Below are 22925 nucleotides of genomic sequence, written 5' to 3' on the forward strand. Positions count from 1 at the left end.
ACGTGAGCGAAGCCGCAGGAAAAAACTACTTGAATATAAGTTCGACCTACCTACACGGGCACCGCGAGGTAGTGTGGTGTGAGTCTATTAATTTATTATTTACCTAATGGTCTTGTTTTCATTCCAGCTCGAAGAAGACCTCTTCTCATGCGGCGGCGAGGTGCGCGGCGGCCGCGTGGCGCCACCGTCGCTCGCGCCGCCGCCGGACGCGCTGACGGCCGTGCAGCTTCGGCGGCGACACGTCGTCGCCGCCATCATACACAGCGAGAACTCGTACGTCGCGACGCTGCAGCGGCTCGTCAACGTAAGTATATTGTGGTGTAGTATGTATTTACGTATGCAAGTTCGAGTACGACTGCCTATATGTGACGTTATCTGGGTAAAAAGACCTTATTGTCGCTGGCGCTTACGTCTCGCTCCGCGCGAACACGAATATCGCTCATAACGCCGAGTACTTCTGGATGAGATTAGCCCAGGACCGGGAGAAGTGGCGTACACGAAGGGAGCCCTATGCTCAGCAGTGGGCGATTAACGGCTGAAATGATGATGATGATGATGACCCAGATAGTGTCACATATAATCGTGTATAGTGTATATAGCTTGCCTAATATCCGTCAGAATAAAGCATATATTCATCGAAGCTGTTGTTTCTTCCATCCGTACATGGCGACCCTGCCTTTAAAGGCAGCGGCCTCGTGTCCGCGAGTGCAAAGTTGTTATTAAAAATGAAGGAACTGAATTAAATAGACTAAACAATTTCTGGACTATACTAGTGGCAATACCTCTACATTTAACCCATACTGTGTGTTGAGCGACTGTTTTCATAGGGCGAACTCGGGTATACGTTCAGCTCAGCGTTGCTATTTGCGGGTTGGCACACCTGACGTTCGTTTGCGTGCACAGCCACAGATAAGGTAATTACTTGACTTTTGACAACCCTAAAAAGCCATAAGGGTTAGTGCAATGACAGGGTTAACGTGACTTCATGCCTGAAGACCTAAGGACCATTCTGAGCATTGACTTAGTCAGTTTAGTAATTGCTACGGAAAATGATGTTGCTGTTGCTTTGAGCAGCAACCATAGAATTGACTAGTCGATGGCGTCGATGCACGCTAGTGTAGACTCTACACTATATTACTACCGATTACGCCAACGCACACAATGCAGTACGCAGTCGCCGGTCGTAAAAGTCACCTGCGTTACCTGCGTAATCACAACTTTACAGTTCTATACGACGTTTTGCATGGTTTAAATGCTCTGACGGTTGTAATATTTATATCGGGTCTGCAGCTGTTTGCTAAGCAATATAAGCAAATTACGCCTATTTCGTGTTGTTAAAGTGCTCGATACTAGATTGTATCGTTACTAAATAAATTGCCTCTTTTACGCATTATCGGTAAAAGCAATGAAAACGTCACTTGGGTTGTCCTAAAACGCGATTTACATATTGTCTTGTTCGGGGAAACCGTGTTAATTAGGTTATATTGAACATAATTAAATGCAAGTACATTGTACCTATATCTATATTAATCGTAAATAGCTGCATTAGTATGAATGTCGCAGATATTTACGCCCACCTCATCAGTCACTAAATTGGACTTGTTACCTACATCCTTTGTTTTAAAATATAAAACCATTTTTCGTACAGCTAATTTTACTTGTCTCAATGACGGTCAAAAGAAACTGCTAGAAATCTGTCTGCAATGGGATAATAAGGGCACAATAATAAAACAATAAGTTCACGGGTTCAGCAATAGTCTCAAAGATACATTATGTCATCTTATACTTGTAGTGGTGAGGGCTATATGTACACCAGGAACGCATTCCATTCCCTAGACTAAAAGTATTTGGCATGAAGAATGACAGCTTAATATGCGCTATGTTGGCTATGTAAGCTATGTTGTTAGCGAATCTGATACGTGGACGGTTTACACGGACCTACCCTTGGCGCATAGCCAATAGCTGTGTTTAAAAGTTTAAAGAGTTTTATTGCTCTGTGGTTTCATGTGTGGCTTATAGCAAATTACACTTGGCAGGAGTTTAATACACAGTTTTTGATAAAAAAATATTTAACTGCACTCTAAGATAATTTCGATGTGCAATCACAACCGTTGTGAGCACTTAAAATGACCCTGCATTCAATGAATGTGTGTACGTTTTTGTGACCACTATGATATTTAGAATTGCGCAACTCGTACTCGTGCAAATTTCAATTAGGTATTTCTTAATAGACAAAAACTGCATTACATCTAACGCTATAGTAAAGTCGATTTCTTAAAACATATTGCGAATATTATACATGTAACTAATATGGAGGTTAAACAATTAAAGTTCGCAATGTTTATCTCCCGCAAATGATCTGTAATTAGCCTTACACGGCCGTTTCAAATATTTGTTTTACGCAACACCGTCGGACCGTCAACCGGCTAACACAAGCCACTGTTCGCAAACTGGTTTCTAGATACACATCTTCGATGCCAACGTCTGAATAACACACGCTGACATTTCTCATGACTCCGGAGAAATTCGTGATCGGGAAAGGAAGTATGCTTAGAATGATAGCAGAATTGTTCGTATAACTCTTATGCGATATTACGTAATCGGACACCTCGCGACTTTTATTTTGCGCTCGTACGGAGGTGTGACATGACATGCGGGTTAATTAAATCGTAAGCTGACAGTTGCAAAACTATGACTTGCAGCTACTTTAGGTAACGAGATTAGTCGCTCGGGAAGTTGCTTGCTGTCTTTCTTCATCCTATAAAAGTTGATTGAAAACAGCTACTGAATTTCTCTTTGAATTACGCAATATGCCAGTTGTTTAACCGTTGCGATACTTATGGGGTGAAAGAGAAATATTTTAACTCATTACATTCTCTTTAAGCATTTCTTCTTTTTATTTAATTATGAAACTAATTACATCTCGTCTGTCTTATTTTCTCTCAATTTAAATCAGAGATCCTATTGATCTGGACTAATAACTAGATGCTACCTATTGTTTTCTTCTTTTTATCTTTTATGAAACGAATAATTACTTGTTATCCCTCTTATTTTCTCTCCTTTTATGCCAAAGATCCTATTGACTGGTTCTAAACTAGGTAGTGCCTATTGTGTTTGAGCTAGGTTTTCATGTCAACATACATTTTTCAACACTACCTAGTCAAAATGAGTTTCTTAAAATTTCCTTTCTCCGTTCTAGCCAGATGCATCTTATGAATTTTCATGATCTTTAAGACCGTAGCTGATTGGTTGTCAAAATCTCAACATATGCAAATTCGGAAACCTGCCTGGCCCACTTTTGTTATTGTTTCGCCCACAATTCACATGTTATAGAGATTAGCATATTAGGAAGTAGGGCAGGTTTGAATAGGCAGTATTTGCAAACGCGAGGTCACTGTTTTAAACGCCGCCATTTTAATGTGACATTAGCTATTGCAATTGTGAACACATTTTATTGTTTGCTTCCATAAATACAAACAGCCCACGGCGTATTCGAGCGCTCAGAAAAAGATTAGCCGCCATTGTAACACTGCATTCATGCTTCTTCGCTGCATAACTGATTATAAACCGATTTCTTCAATATATTATCTAATTGTATTATGCTTATTTGTTTGTTCTTATGTAATCGTATTGAGTTCATTGGTATCTGCAACTCATGCATTTTAATGTCGCGAAAATTGGATTTTCTTTGTGCAAAATTATTCGCGAATTTCTCTAAATCCTGTAATTTAGTTTAATAATAACGTTTATCGATTTATATAAACGATAACACCACTGGAGTTATACCTGGATGAAAGCCAATACATATTTTACACCTAAACTAGCAGTAGGACAACCTAGTACGTAAATAAAAAAGATTTGTAAAACTATGAGGTGAGACCACAAGTCAAACAATCTGTTAACAGTGTTAACTGCCCAATAAGATTATCAGAAATGTATTAAGACCTACCCATTATTATTTTGCTAGTAATAAATTTTAGGCAAGCCGGTGGGAATCGGCTTGTATGGACCACTCGCTGCTGTACCTACTCCTAATGTTGCAGGTACTTACTCAAAATTTTAAGCCGGTTGTTCTATTTATATCCGATCCTACAATGATCGAATCCACTACCAAAGAAATAGGTATCAGAGGAATAAATATTCCTTTCAAAACACCGATTTCAATAGCCGGCATACTAGAAGCGAGGTCGCAATCCCATATCTTTAAGATTTACGACTATTTTATAGTTGTATAAAGCACGTGTATCCTTGGCGGTACAGCATTATGGCTTTACACGCATTCAATATAAGTATTATGACTGACCCGTTATATCTAATATCGTCACCTGACAGTTTTGCATAAGGCTAAAAAGACATAATCACAAGGCCAAGTGTTAATCGTTTGTGTTCTATTATAAACAATTTAGGATTAGCATAAATTATGTAGTTATTTGCATACAGGCGGCGGTATATTCTATTAACTTACGCAAGTTGAACGATATCTCAGTGGTTGTTAAAATTAACTATATCTTTCAGGACCAACTTATGTAATAATCTGTTCTGAAGGAGACGAGTCACACAATGTATAGGTCCCCATACTCTTTCCCAACAGACTATATTCAAAGTGTAAACTGATCAACATACAGGCAAATTACGGTTTCCTATCTGAGATTGTCTGCGTCTAAAAATAAATCTACGACTTGGTTGAATCCAATCGAGTAAGTTCGTGCAATCATTCGAATTACAATGTATGATTGTTACTTGCAATGCAAGCAACCTGCCGAATTTCACATTTATGCGTTTTGGCAGCAGAATGAAATTAGGGTATTGACCCAAGCTACGAGTTAACGCCTTGCCTGGCCTCGGAAACTGCAATAAAACTTTTTAAATTGCCAGCCAGATACCAAACCTCGGAATTTATTGGTAGTTTGATAGTAGATTCGTTTTGAAGCTCTGTGATATTTTCATATACCACATCTATAGCAATTTCAACTTAATATCAACGTTTGAAGATGTATCTTTGCTTTAAACAATCTCAAGGCATCGATCAAGTATTTGCACTAGCAACCTCACTCATAATGAGGTGTATTTCGAGAAATGACGTTCTGTGATTCGCGACGTTTTTTCATGTGACAATCACGTCACGCGACAAAGTACAAGGTGACGGTAACTACGTTGTCATGTTAGGTAGGTTTATATTGCCTTACTAGTTAGACAGGATCAACTAAGCTCTAATGATTTTTTGCGACAGCATGACGTAAAACTTATTACTGAAGATGAAAATTATTTGAATACTCAATACTCAAAGCTTTATTGCAAATAAGGACAAATCCATGCAGTAGTGGATACACAGTATCAATAGAATCTTAAGCTAAACTAAACCAACTAGGTATGTAGGAATATTCATCTCAAAAAGGTATTAATAAAATTCACATTATAACATTAAACAATTCATAGTGTAAAATTTAAAACGATTCGATAAAATGATGAATAAGTATAAAAATTTGAACATAGATATGATAAAATTACAATACAAAAATTGATACAATTTGTCACATTAATTCAATTCAATAGTTTAAAACAATAAAAATTAAAATAAAATTATCTATGTCAATCAAATATTTTGCCAAAGTATTCGTCCAAGTTATAGTAAGTATACATAGTTACATAGTTATAGCAAGTTATACATAGTTATTTGAAGCATTCCATGAAATAGTCTACCGTTGTACCGTACAAACGCGAATTAGCTGCAAAATGGCTGATGTAAGAGGATTTATCTTAAGTATTGTGCAGAATTATGCACAGAAATGTGATCGCCTGCTTTAAGGTGAAAATAATAATTGCAATACACGAAATATAATGAGTTTCTACGGGACAGCCCATGGAATGATCCATTTGCTAGAACAAAATACCTAAATAGTAGAGCCGAATAAATAGGTACTTCTAAAAACTCTCACGTGAGCCCACCCACCTGACAAGTACATTTCAATTACGACCTCAACCGGACTCTATTTCCGGGTTTTAAAAATAGTTCCTGTCACTGTCTATATCCGGATCTCAAACTCACGATTCGATTCATGTACTGTCCGCTGTTACGTAGAGAGATGACAATCGTTAAGACACTATACCATCTGTATTAACTATTAATGGCTGCAAAATGTTCTCAAAAAAGAAGGCATTCGGCGCCAAGCGGCGTCAAGAGGCAAGCAAACGCCGCAGTTTACGTTTGATTGTAAAACAAACTAGTGCCGACGCGTGAGGCAGTTTTTTTTATTATTATATCGTCTATAGACCCAAGTGATACCTGATGGAAAATGAAGGCAGAGCCTAAGATGGAGCTCACCGGTTTACAATGGCATTAGCGTACCTAGGTACCTACCAACCATCTCGCGGTTATATATTATTTCATATTGGTATTACAATAATTAAAACTTTTTGTTCATACTTTTTGCTTTGTTGACAGGACTACAAGAAGCCTCTAGAAGAAAGTAGCCCTGCAATCCTAAACGCGTCAAAAATCCAGACGCTGTTCCACCGACTGCCCGACATACTTCAGTGCCACTTGCACTTCCGCACAGCACTCGCGGACTGCGCGCGGACGTGGGACCGCGATGAAAAAATAGGTATGTTTGTACTACACCTGTAAGCCTTGGTGACATTCTACATCAACTGAAGACCAAAGCCTTGCCAATTGACTAAGTAAGTCCACAATTCCACATAGACAGCCTCGTATGTCAGCGACAGTTTATCGATCGCTGGTGGCATCCATTTAGCCCATAGCGTCCAAGTAGCCCTGCAATCCTAGACGCGTAGAAGATCTGTTGCTTAGGTACGGTTCTCCTAGGCTAAAGGGACCCACCATTTCGCTGGACGGTGTCAGCTTGTCAGTTATTCGGCACTGTTACCTTAATGAGTGATGTGTAATTAATATGACAGGTAGATATCCTTCGGCGAACTGGTAATCTGTGGGACACTTTCGGGTGACAGTGGTGTATACTATTGGCATCATAGACCAGCCGACCTAGTCTAGTTGAAGATCGCTTGCACTACAATAACGAAACACTTGATGTATCTCTATCGCTCCCCAATATTAGTGCGACTATAAGGTGTAAATGTCTACTAAAAATTAGACCATAAACCTGTCACTTGCCTTACTTTGAGTCGCAAAAGAAATCGGTGGCTTATGTTTATCCAAGAGAGAAATTAAATGTTTATTTTATTTGCAACCAACGTAGTATCTTATACTTTTAAACGAGCAATTCTTGTATATTTATTTATTTATTTATTTATTTATTTATATATATATTTATTTACACTGACGATCTCGGAAACCGCTCTAACGATTTCGCAGAAATTTGTTATGTGGGGGTTTTTGGGGGTGAAAAATCGGTCTAACTTATCCTTAGGTCCCGGAAAACGCGAATTTTCGAGTTTATCGCCATCTCGTGTGCAGTAGTTGTACTGTTAAGACAGAATTCTTTCGGTCGATGTAAGTACTATTTATTGCAAACACAGGTCAAGGCTAAAACGAATAGAAAATACACTATTTGAGTTTTTGTGGCGAAATGCGCGCCATCTCGTGTGGAGTAGTTGTGTTGTTAAGGCTGAGAATTCTTTCGCTCGATGTAGGTACTATTCATTTTTGAACTAGATGGCGACACATGTCAAGGATACGAAACAGAACCGAGCGAAGCTCGGTTGCCCAGATATTGTATTAATAATTATAATCGACCAAAGGAAAGTATACCGAAGGTGGGAGGAAACCGACCCTCGTGTGTCCGACGTGCGGCTGCCGGATGCTACTGCCATGTCTGATTTCTGGCGTAGCATCTGGTCGGTGCCCGTTGAGCACACGGAGGGCGAGTGGATGACCGTTGTCGAACGTGAGTGCGAGAACATCGAGCCTATGGGGGCTATCACCATCAGCCCCGACGACGTAAGTTGTGCTACCCGTACGGCCCAGAACTGGAAAAGTCCTGGACCGGACGGATTGCACAACTTCTGGCTAAAATGGTTTCGATGCTCGCACTCGCGTTTGGCAACGCAATTTCAACAAGCCCTCGATCTTGGTTCTCTCCCACCTTCCCTAACAACTGGTGTTACTTTCCTGCTCTATAAGTCCGGTAGTACCACGGAAGCAAAAAACTACAGACCCATTACGTGCTTGCCTACACTTTACAAGCTCCTTACATCCATTTTGAGAGCAAAAATTAACGCGCATATTGTCGCTAACAACATTCTGGCTCCCGCTCAAAATGGATGTAGGGTTGGGTCCCGTGGTACTAAAGAGCTCCTCCTCATAGACATGACCATCTGCCAACAAGTTCGGCGGAACAAGGGAGCCATCTCGGCCGCTTGGATTGACTATAAGAAGGCCTATGATTCGGTGCCTCATTCATGGCTGAGAAGGGTATTGGAGCTGTATAAACTTGATGCAGCTTTAATATCCTTCCTGGCTGCATGTATGAGGCAGTGGACCACAGTCCTTCGTCAACCAGGAGGCAGGGATGGCCCCCTGGCCCGCAGGACTTCATAAGGATTGAGCGAGGAATATTCCAGGGTGACAGTTTGAGTCCATTATGGTTCTGCCTAGCTCTGAATCCCCTCAGCACGCTGCTGAAGGATTCTGGGCTAGGTTGCCGGCTTCGGAGAGAGGGTGAAGTCATCTCTCACCTTCTGTACATGGACGATCTCAAACTATTTGCACCGAACACCCAAGACCTGATGGTGCTATTGAAAACCACAGAAGTTTTCAGTACCGCCATCAGAATGGAGTTTGGTGTCGATAAGTGTGCGGTCATGCATGTACAGCGGGGGAGGTTGTAAATTCAGAAAATTTTCAACTTTCTGAGACGATGTCGTTCAGATCTATCTCTGAATCAGAAACCTATAAGTACCTTGGTATGTCACAGTCGTTGGGTATTGAGGATGTTGGCATTAGACGGTCGGTGAAGGAGCGCTTTTTCAGTCGGCTCACAAAAGTCCTTAACAGTCTTTTGTCAGGAGGCAACAAAGTGCGCGCCTTTAACGCCTGGGTAATGCCTCTACTCACATACTCCTTTGGCATACTACGGTGGACCCAGACTGAGCTGGACGCCCTGGATCGGAGGGTCCGTTCACTGCTTACCACACATCGTATGTTACACCCGCGCTCGTCTGTTATGAGATTGTACATCCCACGGAAGTGCGGAGGTCGAGGCTTCCTAAACGCCAAAGATCTCCACAACCGTGAGGTGTACAATCTCAGGAATTACTTCCTTAACAACGAGTGTGGGATGCATCGTGATGTGGTGGCAGTTGACGGAAACCTCACGCCGCTCTCCTTGGCGAAAGAGAACTGGCGCAAACCTGTGGTACTAAGTACTGCGGACCGCAAGGCGATATGGGAGAGCAAGCAGCTACACGGGCGGTTCTACAAGGCCCTCACGGGACCCGATGTAGACCTGCTCGCATCGGTGAACTGGTTACGATTCGGGGACCTCTTCGGAGAAACCGAGGGTTTTGCCTGTGCAATTGCGGACGAAGTTATGATGACGAACAACTACCGGAAATATATCCTGAAGGACGGTACGGTCGACATTTGTCGGGCATGCCGCCGTCCCGGAGAGTCACTCAGGCATATCATTTCCGGTTGTTCTCATCTTGCTAACGGCGAGTACTTGCACAGACATAATCTCGTAGCCAGGATTATTCACCAGCAACTTGCTCTTCAATACGGCCTTGTGGACCGCGAAGTACCGTACTACAAGTACTTACCTGCGCCAGTTCTTGAAAATGGTCGTGCCACGCTCTATTGGGATCGATCTATTATCACTGACAGGACTATTGTAGCCAATAAGCCTGACATTGTGATAATAGATCGACTGCAACGCCGGGCAGTGCTCGTTGACATCACCATCCCCCATGATGAGAATCTCGTGAAAGCCGAGAAGGACAAGTCCAGTAAGTACCTAGACTTGGCTCACGAGATAACCGCCATGTGGGATGTTGATTCAACGATCATTGTTCCGATAGTCGTTTCAGCGAACGGTCTCATAGCGAAGAGTCTCGACCAACATCTTAAGAGACTCTCGCTAGGTGGCTGGATCAAGGGCCAGATGCAGAAGGCGGTGATCTTGGACACGGCGCGGATAGTCCGACGGTTCCTCTCTCTGCAGCCCTAACCACCGGCAGCTTGGGCCCTGCCCCGCTGCTGGCGGCACCCTAGGTTAGGTTTTTTATAATGTGTTTATATGTTTTTTTTATATTGTTTTGTATGTGTTTTTGTATTTTACTTTTATATCCATATTATAAACAGCCTAGCCTAAGATAGAAAATAAATACTGGGAATTATAATAACACCGCCGTGCAAAGTGCAACTCGATTCAGCATGTTATACTTTCCGGTCGGACCACCTGTAGTTGTTTGCTGATACAAGTTTGTTCTTAATATCTTATGTAATAACTGTGATATGTATTCTTTTTTTCATAAGTCGGACATATGTTTTTTATATTTTCTGTTAGCCTGTTATGTTCTGGTGCTGGGCAACGGGCTCCCTCTATTTCTTCCACGCGTTTCGTTCTATTAATTTCTTAATTTACTAAATGCAAATAGAGGCAATATAAAAAAATATATAAATAATAAGATGTAAAACAAGTTTGCTTCAGCACCCATTTGAGTAGGACATACTTATAATATTGATTCATTTATAATAATCTACTAGACTGTTATCGAATTTGGCACAAGAAATTATTGTTTCCTGTAGTATTTGACATAAGAAACCAATTTTTATACAGAGTGGGGCCTGTAACAAAGGCGAAGAATCGAACTGTAGACTATTCTCCTTATACTGATCAACATTTGTTCAGTGACTTTTAAAAATTATGAAGTCTTTAAATTTTTAATTTTTCATACAAAATAAATATTAGCTTCAATGTACGCCATTATTGTTGTCATTGACGTTGTCTGTCACACTTTAAACTTAACAGAATTCGCAATGCATTACCTCTTAGAAAAAACTTTCAAGGGTGATAAAAATCAAAATACAAGTTATTTTTAAAAGTCGCCAAACAAATGTTGCTTAGTATAAGGAGAATAGCCTAGAGTTCAATTCTTCGCCTTTGTTACAGGCCCCACTCTGTAGATTTTGGGTATTTAAAAGTGTATGGTGGCTACGTATTTTCGATTAAAAATGTGTGTAATATTTATTTGAACTTTGGCCACCGAAAACGCTGTCAGACGTGTAGCGACGTCATAGAACCTAACTTCATGCCGAGTCAATCACTGACATGATGAACTTTATGCCTCATAACTCAAATGTCAGAAAATTTTGTGCTCAATTCGATTTACGTCATGCGCAGACAATCTATAGATTAACATGGCTAATAATGATGTTTTTGCCTAATTAAGTTAAAGTAAACTTTATAAATGTTTTTTTGTGGTTTTCAAGTCGTAATAAAATATGGTAGTATTTTTTTCGGTTAATTGGACAGTAATAAATAATATAAAAAACACTTTAAAAAAGGGTCAAGTAGCCTATTAGAGGCAAACACGGCACGCGTGTATATAGATTTGTTTATCTAAGTACTAAGGTCATACTGAAATTAGTAGAACCAAGAAAATAAAGCGTGACCGTAATCTTAAGTTAATAATACCGTGTCTGTTATTTAATTAGTCAGGCATTAAAGTTAATCCTAGACGACACGCTTGTAAGCGATTACTTTTTTCTTAATTAAATTAGTTCAGCTGTCAACAGGCGTTGCTGATACTTAAAAAAAAACTAATCCGTTTTTGTTATTCCGGATTTGTTATTCCTTAATAGTTACGATAGGCATTTTGTTGCAAATTGTGTCATACATGATGATGCGCGAATTCAACAAATCTAAACGTTAAAGGCATGACAATATGAACCAAGGTACCTATGCCTCTTCGTGAATATTTACTTACGAATCTTCTTATGTTCGTTATTTGGTTTTGTCGACATAAACTTCCGTGTTGTTTTTATTCTATTACCTATTTTAATATTTATATGTCGCCGTAGAAATAACACACAATCAAACGTCTTTTGAAATATTGAATGTTCCCTACCAAAGAAGCTCACAAAAATAACATTTTTACAAGTATTTATATTTCACTTAACAGAACATTGCGAGAGTTTGTGTAAAGATTAGCGTCTGATTGTACAAGGTCGTGCTCAAGACCTTGGATTACCGTCACTCGGCTCAAGTGTCAAAAACCTTGCTGACATTAAACGTAAGCTTTAACAGGGTACCAGCACAATCGCTTACGCTACGTAAGCTATCGTACGAAGCTCTCTCTATCGCTCTTCTGTAGTGGTGCGACAGAGCCAGACTGAGTTTCGGTCGCCACATAGCACCACAACTAGACCGGCTGTTGAAGTGTCGACCACCCATTTGGTAATCGGTTTAGCACCTGCATAGCGAATAATTGAGGATTAATATACTGTAATGAGCTTACTGACATGATTAAAAAATACTTTAGCCATGTATGGAGAACATCGTGCCGACTGTGCTCGGTTGATTCAATGGGAATGAATGTTAAATGTTAAAATGCAACATTGTTATGCAGGTGTGGGTAGATGCATTGTTTATAAGTATTATCTATTTGTATCACGATGATATACATATACGCATAAAATAAACTTGTTTGTATGTTTTTGTAGGAAACCAATCGGAATATAAGATGGAGGTTCACGAACTCTTATAATGTTGACTTTTTATACTGTAATTTATATCATGAAATAAATAATGGGATCTAAAATCTTATAGTGAGACCAAGCTTAGTTGATAACGATTTTGATGTAGTTACAGGTTACGCAATATTATTTTCAACGTCAAACTTCTATTAAGTAGTTCACTGCCACGCTGGACATATGTGAGCGATTTAGTATGCAACTATGTTTTGTACACACTCGCGTGACGACTTGAGACTCCACTATACAGTTTTTTTTTAAGTAATAAGAGGCTTCGGTTTGATACAAAGTTAATTTAAACGCTTTATTGTTGCAGGCGAGGTCTTCCTAAACGCGTTTTCCAAAGCCGTGGTGCTGGACGTGTACTCCGACTTCATAAACAACTTCTCCGTAGCCATGGAGCTAGCCAAGATGGAGTCAAAGCGCAAGAGCGCGCTGGCGGACTTCTTCAAGGTCAAGCAGATCAGCGCGCACGACCGGCTCTCGTTCTTCGGGCTCATGGTTAAGCCGGTGCAGCGGTTCCCGCAGTTTATCATGTTCCTACAGGTAAGATCTCAAGCCTTTATACCCCTCACCACACGTCAATTGTAAACCCGGCAAGTGACCAAAGCTGTCTTGCTCTGTGAGCGCTAATCCCAGTTGATGCGTATCTAGTCTTCTAACGCGCTTGCCAATGCCTTCTTTGTGGCGCTGGAGCTAGCCAAGATGGATTCGAAGCGCAAGAGCGCTCTAGCGGACTTCTTCAAGGTCAAGCAGATCAGCGCGCACGACCGGCTCTCTTTCTTGGGACTCCGGGCCCCTCCACATCTAGCGTCTCGCAAGCGCAGCGTCGGGCCAACTGTATGGCAAAGCCGTCGCGGCGACTTTTTCCATACAGTTGGCCCGACGCTACGCTCGCGAGACGCTAGATGTGGGGGGCCCTCATGGTCAAGCCGGTGCATCGGTTCATCATGTTCCTCCAGGTAGATCTTAGAACAGCAATTTATTTAAGTATTTGCAGTTGAAGAGTACATAGTTGGTCTCCCAAGCGTATTTTCCGAAACTTGGATGTGTATATTATGTATTCCGACTTCAGTGACAACTAACCGTGACTATTGAAATTTCAGGGTGTCCACTTTCTGGAAAGTCAGGGAAAGTCAGGGAAAAGTCAGGGAAGCTCATAGTGGTCATGGAAAGTCAGGGAAAGTCAGGGAAATGATTTGGAGGTCAGGGAAAAACTTGGCACCAAGAAAAAAAATAAAAAAGTATTGAAAAAATAATATGATTTCTTGGGTTGGCCACATCCATGACAGCAAAGATGGATTCCCGGTAGTGATTTTAAGGCCACTTAAAATTGTCTCTTTAGACTTTTTATGACAAGTATAGTACCTGGCCTCCATCCCAGTGATTGCTAACGAGAGATATCTTCATACTCTTAGCTGACCTTAATTTATCCGGCCCAAAATCGTAAATGCGGAAAAATCCACATTTTTTTTACATTGCGTGCCCTACCCACATATTCCAAAATGGCGAAGGGGGTCGGGAATAAATTCAGTCTCTGTTAGGGCGATGTGAAAACAACAAAGACAAAGTTACGTCGCTGTCCAAGTACCTATCTATCCGACAATCCAAAGCGGAGTTCCTTATAAAGCTAATGGCGCAAAACGTCACATAGAGGCGCAATTTGTATGAGTCAAAGGAGCATAGGAGGATAATAAGCGTGACGATGAGAGAACTTCAAACACTTGGAAACCTAAAGGCATCATGTAGTGGCAAAACACCTAAATGGGCATCCCGACGCTGACAACAAAGAAAAAATTTCGCGCTCGCTTCGCTCGCGTTTACTATTTTTCATTTCGTAAATTTTAATTTCCTTTATTTTTCGTGAAAGTCTCGTGAATTTTTCATGAAATTTAAGATTTTTTTGGAATCATTCCGCAACTTGCACATAACTACTCTGCTCTGATAGACTAGGTACTCCATTTTGTTTCCTATGTTATGTACATAATAACTACTACCAGCCCCAGGGACGTAAAAAAGGGGAAAAATTTACGCGCTCGCTGCGCTCGCGAGATGTTTTTTTTTCTGGTGTAGGATGTCTAAGGGCGCCGGAACTCAAATTCGCTCTACCCTGATGCACGAGCCGGCACTGGTATAGAAAGTATAGTATAGTATAGTATAGAAAGGTATAGAAGAAATAGAAAAGTAAATGGCGATAACTACCAACTACAGATTTCGTTTACGTTAGTTTTATAAAACCAGAAATTAAAGTTTAATAATTAACCTTAGGTACAAAAGTATGAACTGCCTTGCAAATTTTAATATTTCGTGCTTTAGAAAACAAACATATTCCAGAAAAAAAAATTGGATTTACAGACGGACAGACAGACGCACGAGTGATCCTATAATCGTTCCGTTTTTCCTTTTTAAGGTACAGAACCCTAAAAAACTTTTAGGTTTTTTTTTCAAGACAGAAAAAAACGTTTTTTACCTAAGCAAAAGGGGTAAAAATTGAAAATTTGGTTAGGGAAATTTTCTTAAATGGTCATGGAAAGTCAGGGAAAAGTCAGGGAATTTTTTTTGGGTTTAGTAGTGGACACCCTGAATTTACATATTGATGGAATTTAGATTTTCTTTCAATTTCCAATTTAATTGACATAAATTCAAAACAGAGTCGTTTATATTATTTGTATACCCTCTGTATTTTTTTGCCATTTGTTGCCGCTTTGTAATAAAACCTATCGGTTACAGCTCGTCACAGATTCTATAAAAACACTTTGTTTTAATCTTTTGCGCTATTGAGTTTGGTCACGTTCTTGCCAAGAACACATTTGCCGAAAGATGCTCGAAAGAATAGACTTAGAAATCCATCCGCACTTTATGGCTTTCGTCTTACAAAAGAACAACTGGCACGTGCTAATATTTATGAAGCTTTAAGTGCTTACTTTTGACACGCGCGAAAAAGTCTAATACCCCTTTTGTCACATTATGTCAGAAAAGATAAGCCACAGACTATTTTGGATTTAAGACATGTTTGTAGGGAAAATAAAAGAAACAAGTCAACAAAAGGATATTGTTTTTTCTTTGTTTAAATGGAAACTGGATGAAACGTCGTCTACATGTTGTCTACATGATACAGTGGGAGTTTTTAGCCAGTGTTTTTCTTTATTGTATTCAAACAATTGACATAATTCATGTTGTAATTCAACAATGCTTTATTAAATTGTTATCGGTAATTGCTTGTCAGTAAAAGTACAAAAAAGAATCTGTGTCATACCGACGGCATGAAAGGTATGTATAATCACCTCTTTAAATTCGTATCTGTGTTGTAATTACAAATTAAGACGTCAAGTCCTTTTAAAGCGCTGATTATTTAAGCAAATTTGCAATTGTAATCGTTTTTATTGGAAGCGATAAAATTAACAACCTTGTTATTCCTCAATTAATGATTACAAATCACACTTTCGACCCACATTAAATCTGTAAAGTATTTCAATTATTTGCCAATACAGGACTTATCAGAGAAATCTGTCGGTTTTGCGCAAAGACATGTTTGCTGCAGGATGTTTTGTGTATTGATAATTGAGTCGTTTTGCAAATTAAGCAACTCATTTTTGGCAACTCTTTATTCAATTTACGATACGAACGGAAGCAGAGTATTAAGTCCTTACTTTAATAGTACCAGCCGTACCGTATGGTAACTGTCAGTGCCGCCACATATCGTCACTACTTTAAAAAAAACTTGTATCTTCGTCTGTCAATGAAAAGAAAATTGTAGTAAGTATGTATGGAATGTATATAGACTTACTGCGTTTTAACTTTGAGGAACGGAACAGCGTGAGATACGAGATTTTTTAAAAGTAGTGACGATATGGGTCACGGCAAGTAATATTACAAAGTCGTAAGATTTACAATTCAGAGCCGGACATTGAAAGTTTTATTCTCTTGATAAATACATACTCGGAACACAGTAAAGTAGTGGTTCAAATTTCGGTGATAATCAATAACACTTGAGCCTTAGCAATCTTGTCATCATAACAGAGTGTTGTATCTTATCGTTTTGATGTGTAATTAAAATTCAGGAATAACGATATTCTTCTATTTCAGGATTTACTAAAACATACGCCTCCAGGACACGCCGACCGCGTTGCCCTACAGAGGGCTTTGACGAGACTAGAAGCTCTAGCTGACGCTTTAAATGAAAGAAAGCGGGAAGCGGAAAGGACCCAGGTATTTATAAATAAGTCTATCAAATATTACTACTAGGTACCTATAGTTTACATTTATTTTATCAGAAACAATATGTACTTCTTTACAAATGGGTACTTCGTAGCGGTCACAAATATTGGCCATGGGTGGAAGAAAAGACACCACGCAGTGACTCCCTACTATCACGACTGCAGCTCGACATTACAGAGACCACCAATGTTTCCTAAGAGATTGACAACCAGGTTTTCTAAGAACTGTTATAAGAAATTGTCAAGGTAGTTATAACTAAAGTCTACTGTCTATTAGTAGTAAGTACCTATTTGTTTGATATTGACCTGATAAATTTTGTATAGGCATTCCGCGCAGCGTTACGACGGTTAACGCGCGGCGGCGTGACGGGTGCGGGTGGAGCGGGTGGCGCGGCGCGCTTCGGAGCCGCGAGGCTGCTAGCTTCGCGTGCTGACAAGCGACATCTCCTGCGGCAGGACGATTTGACGCAATTGGTAAGCTCCAACACTGCGGCCACACATACTATCAATTCTATTGAGTTTCAGCGAATATTTGTGATGATGTTTCTTTCATTTCCCTTGAATAGTGAGAAACGTTACCTCGAATATTCCAGATTTGTTTGGCCGCACCCTTGCTCAAGCAGACGTTGGCGCTCAACTGCTCACATCCCTAATCTGACAAGTTACAGATGTGTTTATTATTATGAAATTGTAATTTGTTCTCTTGTAGTTGTCTCCTTACATGGCGACCGTGCCAGTTTAGCAAACGCATTTGCCCATTTGATAGGGTCAGCCTTTAGCCTAGACAACCGCGTCTCATGGGTAAATGCGTTTGCTAACGCGGTTGTCTAGGCTAAACTGCACGATGTTCGACATTCTTAAATCAATATAAAAATAACTAAATTGGCCAATTACTAAATTCACTAAATCATAACGTTTTACAACTCAGGAATTCAACCAATCAGGCGCCCTATCAAAGTGCAAGCCGCGTCGCCTTCTCCTGCTAAACGATTTAGTCGTGTGCGTGTCAGTCTGCAACAGCGGGGACGACGCGGAACGCCTTGGGCTCAAGTGGGCGCACCCCGTGCAGGATGTCGACGTGCTCGACACGGGGACCTCGCCTACGCTCAGCCGGGTGCTGGCCCAAGGTACCGTTAGGGTTATGTACATAATACGAGACTCATCAAACAGCTATAGTAGGCTGAAGTCAGACTTTATTCTAGAGCGGCACCAGGCAAAATTTGTCAGTCAGCTTTGAAATTGTTCATTGTAAACCCTAAGTAAACAATAGCTACTCTGTTCCATGTGGGATGCTGAAATTTAAATCGTATAATATGCTGTCCACAATAACATTTCCTTGACTGGTTATTTTACTCAAGGCATTACAAAACCGCCAGCTACCAGCCGCTTGATGAGAATCGTTTTGAAATCGTTTAGTTGTGAAGTGTTTCAGTGATCTGTCTAATTTCAGTTTTACAGATACATGACATGACGTATTTTTATGGTAATAAGTATTGTATCCTTCCTTAATACTACGTAGATCCTAGTTTTACACATGGGGATGGGTGAAAATATGTAAATAAATGTATAAAAACGCCTACGAACTTATTCTTTAGTAAAAGTACGCTTTAATAACCCCCTTTACTTTGCCTTGTACATAGCGCTCTTATTAATATTAACCCTATCAATAAATTTCCTGCCGTATACTTAACCCTTTCCCATTCCAGGCATGAACCGAAGCGGCAGTCTCCGTTCCAACTCGAGCAGTACCCTGTCGTCTACAGGCGACTCTCTCTGCAACGAGATGTCGACGTTGATGCACGACTATGAAACCGTGTCGCGTATGGCAGATCTCGCCGCTTCTCTTAAGACGCCATACCACGAGCTAGCGCCTGAGATGTTTAGGGCATTGTTACAGAATATACAACAGAGTATACAGGTAAGACTGCACATTTACCTACAGTCAAATATGTGAAAATTGCCAAAAACAATGATTTGACTTGTAAAAACGGTTTCATTATCTATATGTCTGTTGCTGTATTATTTATACCGGTCTAATGGGCCTTTATGTTTTCTCATCTGGCAATAACATGAAAAATGTGTCAGGTATATAAACTATGTCGAGGAGTGACGTCAATTTTACAACTTTCTCTTTGATTCATTAAATGAAATTTTTTTCTTCTAATTATGTCGTATTTCGTAAAAAATGATACAAGTATAGAACTTTTCAACCGTCTGATTTAGGTATACAAGAAATGTTGACGTTTTTAATACTAGTTGTCTAATCGTACCAATCAACCAAATCGATTACAAATTTACAATATCCTACGGTATGACGACTGAGAATACATTGCCTAATGCTAATCTATCTATTTTGCATTATTTTCAGAAAAAAGACGACGAGATGGCGTGGGTAGACTCATGCTGTTTACAACTCACTATCCGAGGCCGCGAAGAACCTGTCACGTTCCGCGCACAAGAGCCCGGCGCGCGTCTCGCCTGGGCGACTGAACTACGTTTAGCACAGCTAGCGCAGGCTTCAGCGAATTCCCCTGCTTGGCGGTTACCTGCACCTCAGCATCCACCGGCGCATAAGATGCCGCTGTTTGTGGCTGCTACACCGGTGCACTCTTCCAAGTATCTCACAGAGGTGAGTGCTACTTTTAATGCCAAGTATACATATCGGGTGGCCGTACTATCGCCATAGATTATTTATTGATTTTATTGTGTTTAATCTTTCAAATTATTTATTCAGGGTTAAAAAAAATACAATTAAAAAAAGTCAAAGTCATAACCAAACCCAAAAACCATACCAACAAAAATAGTTCGTGATCGGCAGCGCAGGCTTCGTCAAGTGGACATAAAACAAATCAGCTACAGGCTTTGTCAACTACATACATACAAATGAAATAATCCGCAACAGGCTTTGTCAAACTTAAACACTATAAACTACCCTATGGTGCCACCCCGGATCGTAGCTGTACTCTTTTGCGCTTATCATAAGTAGCGCAATCTTTAGCGAAATATTTTGCTTTTCAGTTACCTGCACCATAACAGCCACGGGCTCATAAGACGCCGCTGCGTGACGGCCCGGCCAAGACATTGGTCTAAGCGCGACAGCGGTGAGCGGCGGCTATACATTGGAACGAGACACAGCGATGGGACTTTTCATTCGCACGTATGGCTGCCGAGAGGCTGTCGCGCTTAGACCAATGTCTTGGCCGGGCCGTGACTGTCACACCCGTTCTTTCGACTATCTGATTGTTTTATCATTCAACTAAGGTGTGATTTTCGTTTCTTCAGGTCCGCTGCGGCTGCTTCTACACATCATCATCATCAACCCGCGGCGCATCCATGCGACGGGCTCGTTCACTCCTGTGGATCTGCGCGGCCGGCTCCGCGCCCGACAGCCACGTGGCCGTGCTCACGCACCGCGCCGCCAAGCTCAAGACGCTCGTCACGCTGCAGCTGCTCGACACCAAGGTAGCCATTCTGTACATCACACGTTTAAACATAGGCGTTTCGCAAGTCGTGTGCCTAAGCGATTGTTTTCTCTTATTCAGGTGACCTCAATGGAATACGCCAAAGGGATCCGTCAAGTGACCACGCTGTGCGGCGACACAGTGTGGCTCGGCACTGACGACAAGAAGATCATCGTCTTCTCCGGCGTCGAGCCCGAGAAACAGGAGAAGCTCGCCGAAGTCAACACCATCGCGCCCGTCACGCAGATCAAGTACCACTGCGACGCGATGTTCGTGGGACTCGCCAACGGGCGGGTGTCCGTCTACCGGAGGAACCACGACGACTCGTGGGCCCTTCAGGAACCGCTAGCTATCGAGCTGGGCGACAAGCCTGTGCACTGCGTGCTGCCGCTAGATGGAATCATTTACGCTTCTTGCGGAAGAAGAGTCTTCGCTATAAACGCCCTAACTGCTGAAATACTACGTATTTTAGAACTTAAAGGTGACAGCGACCGATCTGTAAGGTACTTAGCGCATTCAGGCGTCGGACTATGGACCGCATGCACGGATTCCACGTACGTGAGTCTGTACCACGCCGAAACGTTTGAGCATCTACAGAATATTGACATCGCTGCCGATGTAGCTAAGACGATCGGAGCCAGAGAGGGAAGCAAACCCGCTTACGTTTCCGCTTTGCTCGCTGTTCAAGGACTTTTGTGGGTCGGTACGACCGCAGGAGTTAGCGTCACCGTGCCTCTACCGAAGCTTGAAGGTTTGCCGCTTATCGGCGGACATATCGGAGTGTCGTACCACGCACACGCCGGTCCCGTCAGTTTCCTGCTTCCGCTACTGCCGGAGACGAAAGAAGTGGACGTAAACGTCGTCCGACGGAATCTGTCCAACGCCCGCGCCTACCAGTCCGCCCTCGCCGACAACAACATCCTCCACGAGTACAAAGAGGAGACATCGAAGGAGGACGGCGAAAAACCCAAGCTCGAGAGGCGGATATCGGAGGAGCTGAGTCCGTACAGGCCTCAGCGCGTGCAATCCGCCGTCGTACGTCGCAAGAAGCCCGGCGACGTCCGCCTCAGCAAAACTCTTCCCAAGTGTGCTAATCTGAACGCCTGCGACGTTTACGGTCTATACGGCGATCTCATGTTCGTGAAAGACTGCGCCGGCGAGAGCGACGTCAGCGGGTCCGGCGGCGAGGCGCTCCGGCGGAGCGACCCCGAGCTGGCCGCCATCCCGTTCCGCGTCAGCACCCTCGACCGGCGGCTGCGCATGCGCGCCGGCCGCCCGAGGAGTCTCGACCTGTCCAGCTGGTCCGTGGACTCCCGTGCCTCGAGCCTCTGCACGTCGTCCGGCAGCGAGGAGTCCATGGCGCTGCGCGGCGTGTCGCGGACCAGCTCCGGCGCGTCCGGCGCGGCCGGCCTGGCGCCCGTGGCCGTGTCCACGCCGGACTCCAGCGCCTCCGAGAGGTCCGCGAGCGCGGCCGCACCCGAACGCGCCAACAACAAAACGGCGGCCCGAAGCCTACGCGGTGCCGACTACGTGGTCGGAGAGAGCTCGGCGCGGCGCTCGGTGGTCACGGTGGTGGGCGGGCGAGGGTACGTGGACTGGCGACAGACGGCCGAGGCGGCGGAGCGGCCGACGCCGGCCGCCGAGCCCAACCCCAAGGACGCGCATCTCATCCTGTGGGAGATGCGCTTGTGACGAGAGCGCGCGCCCGCCCGACTCGCTATATTGACTCGCGACGATCTCGAACCGATATGCCCGCACCGAAAATTATTAAGAGTGGCCGTCACCGGCTGACGCCCCTCCGAACGTAAGTTAGCATCTCGGTTTGACATCGCGTATCGGAATATTTTGTGTCATATTTGAGATAATCGTGCTATTGTAAATACGTGGCTTATAGATTTACGGCTATTCCTATAGCGTATACAATAAAATTTATGACTTTGTATACAAAGAAAAAACCTATGTAAAGTTCGATCCCGCTAACTATGCAAAAATACGTTCGAATCTATGTTTAGCCCGACCGAGAAGCTGTACTTCATATGATAGTTATAATAGTTAATGTTTGACTGCATGCTTTGAGTGTTATTAGCGCTAAACTAAGATTTAACGTAAGATAGGTTAACGGGGAGGGATACACTTTGTGTGAATGATTGTGATAAGCTTTAAATTATTTTTCTACACTCGGACAGCTAGAAACCGGTTGGCCCGAAGTTTACATCGGTTTATCCTATATTTATGCGCTGGTGCATTATTTTTGTGATGTTTTATATTCAAATGTTATATGAAATTGATTGTGGATGATAATATATTAAAGTAATGCGTTAAGGGAATAATTATACGCACACGAAAACATTAACGATCCTCTAATCCATTGAATACTTGCAATTTACGCAAAAATGCATTCTTGTTTACCTCAAAAATCTAAAACAGATTTTAATATTTAAAATTTATATAATACCTGTTCTCTAATCCTATGGTATTTATGTTACAACGTTTATGGATTCATAAAAATCAATTCAGCAATTTCAATGAAACTAACCTCGAATCCGAATCTAATATACCGCATAAACGACAATGTGA

The 22925-nt window shown here is 42.0% G+C and overlaps 1 protein-coding gene across 6 annotated transcripts in view; it reads left to right on the plus strand.

The window, feature by feature from the left end:
• The window catches only part of LOC125230590 (rho guanine nucleotide exchange factor 10), a 66403-nt gene extending 43572 nt beyond the window's left edge, over window positions 1–22831 (plus strand). For all 6 annotated transcript variants that reach the window (XM_048135786.1, XM_048135787.1, XM_048135785.1 and 3 more), the window contains 10 exons: window positions 128–304; window positions 6443–6602; window positions 12987–13216; window positions 16757–16879; window positions 17212–17361; window positions 17816–18014; window positions 18594–18805; window positions 19256–19516; window positions 20170–20349; window positions 20430–22831. In XM_048135786.1, coding sequence (XP_047991743.1) covers window positions 128–304; window positions 6443–6602; window positions 12987–13216; window positions 16757–16879; window positions 17212–17361; window positions 17816–18014; window positions 18594–18805; window positions 19256–19516; window positions 20170–20349; window positions 20430–22040 — 3303 coding nt within the window. In that variant the 3' untranslated portion in view covers window positions 22041–22831. The remainder of the gene's footprint in view (window positions 1–127; window positions 305–6442; window positions 6603–12986; window positions 13217–16756; window positions 16880–17211; window positions 17362–17815; window positions 18015–18593; window positions 18806–19255; window positions 19517–20169; window positions 20350–20429) is intronic.
• The last annotated feature ends 94 nt before the right edge of the window (window positions 22832–22925 follow it).

Source organism: Leguminivora glycinivorella, chromosome 10, assembly GCF_023078275.1.
Source record: "Leguminivora glycinivorella isolate SPB_JAAS2020 chromosome 10, LegGlyc_1.1, whole genome shotgun sequence".
NCBI lineage: Eukaryota > Metazoa > Arthropoda > Insecta > Lepidoptera > Tortricidae > Leguminivora > Leguminivora glycinivorella.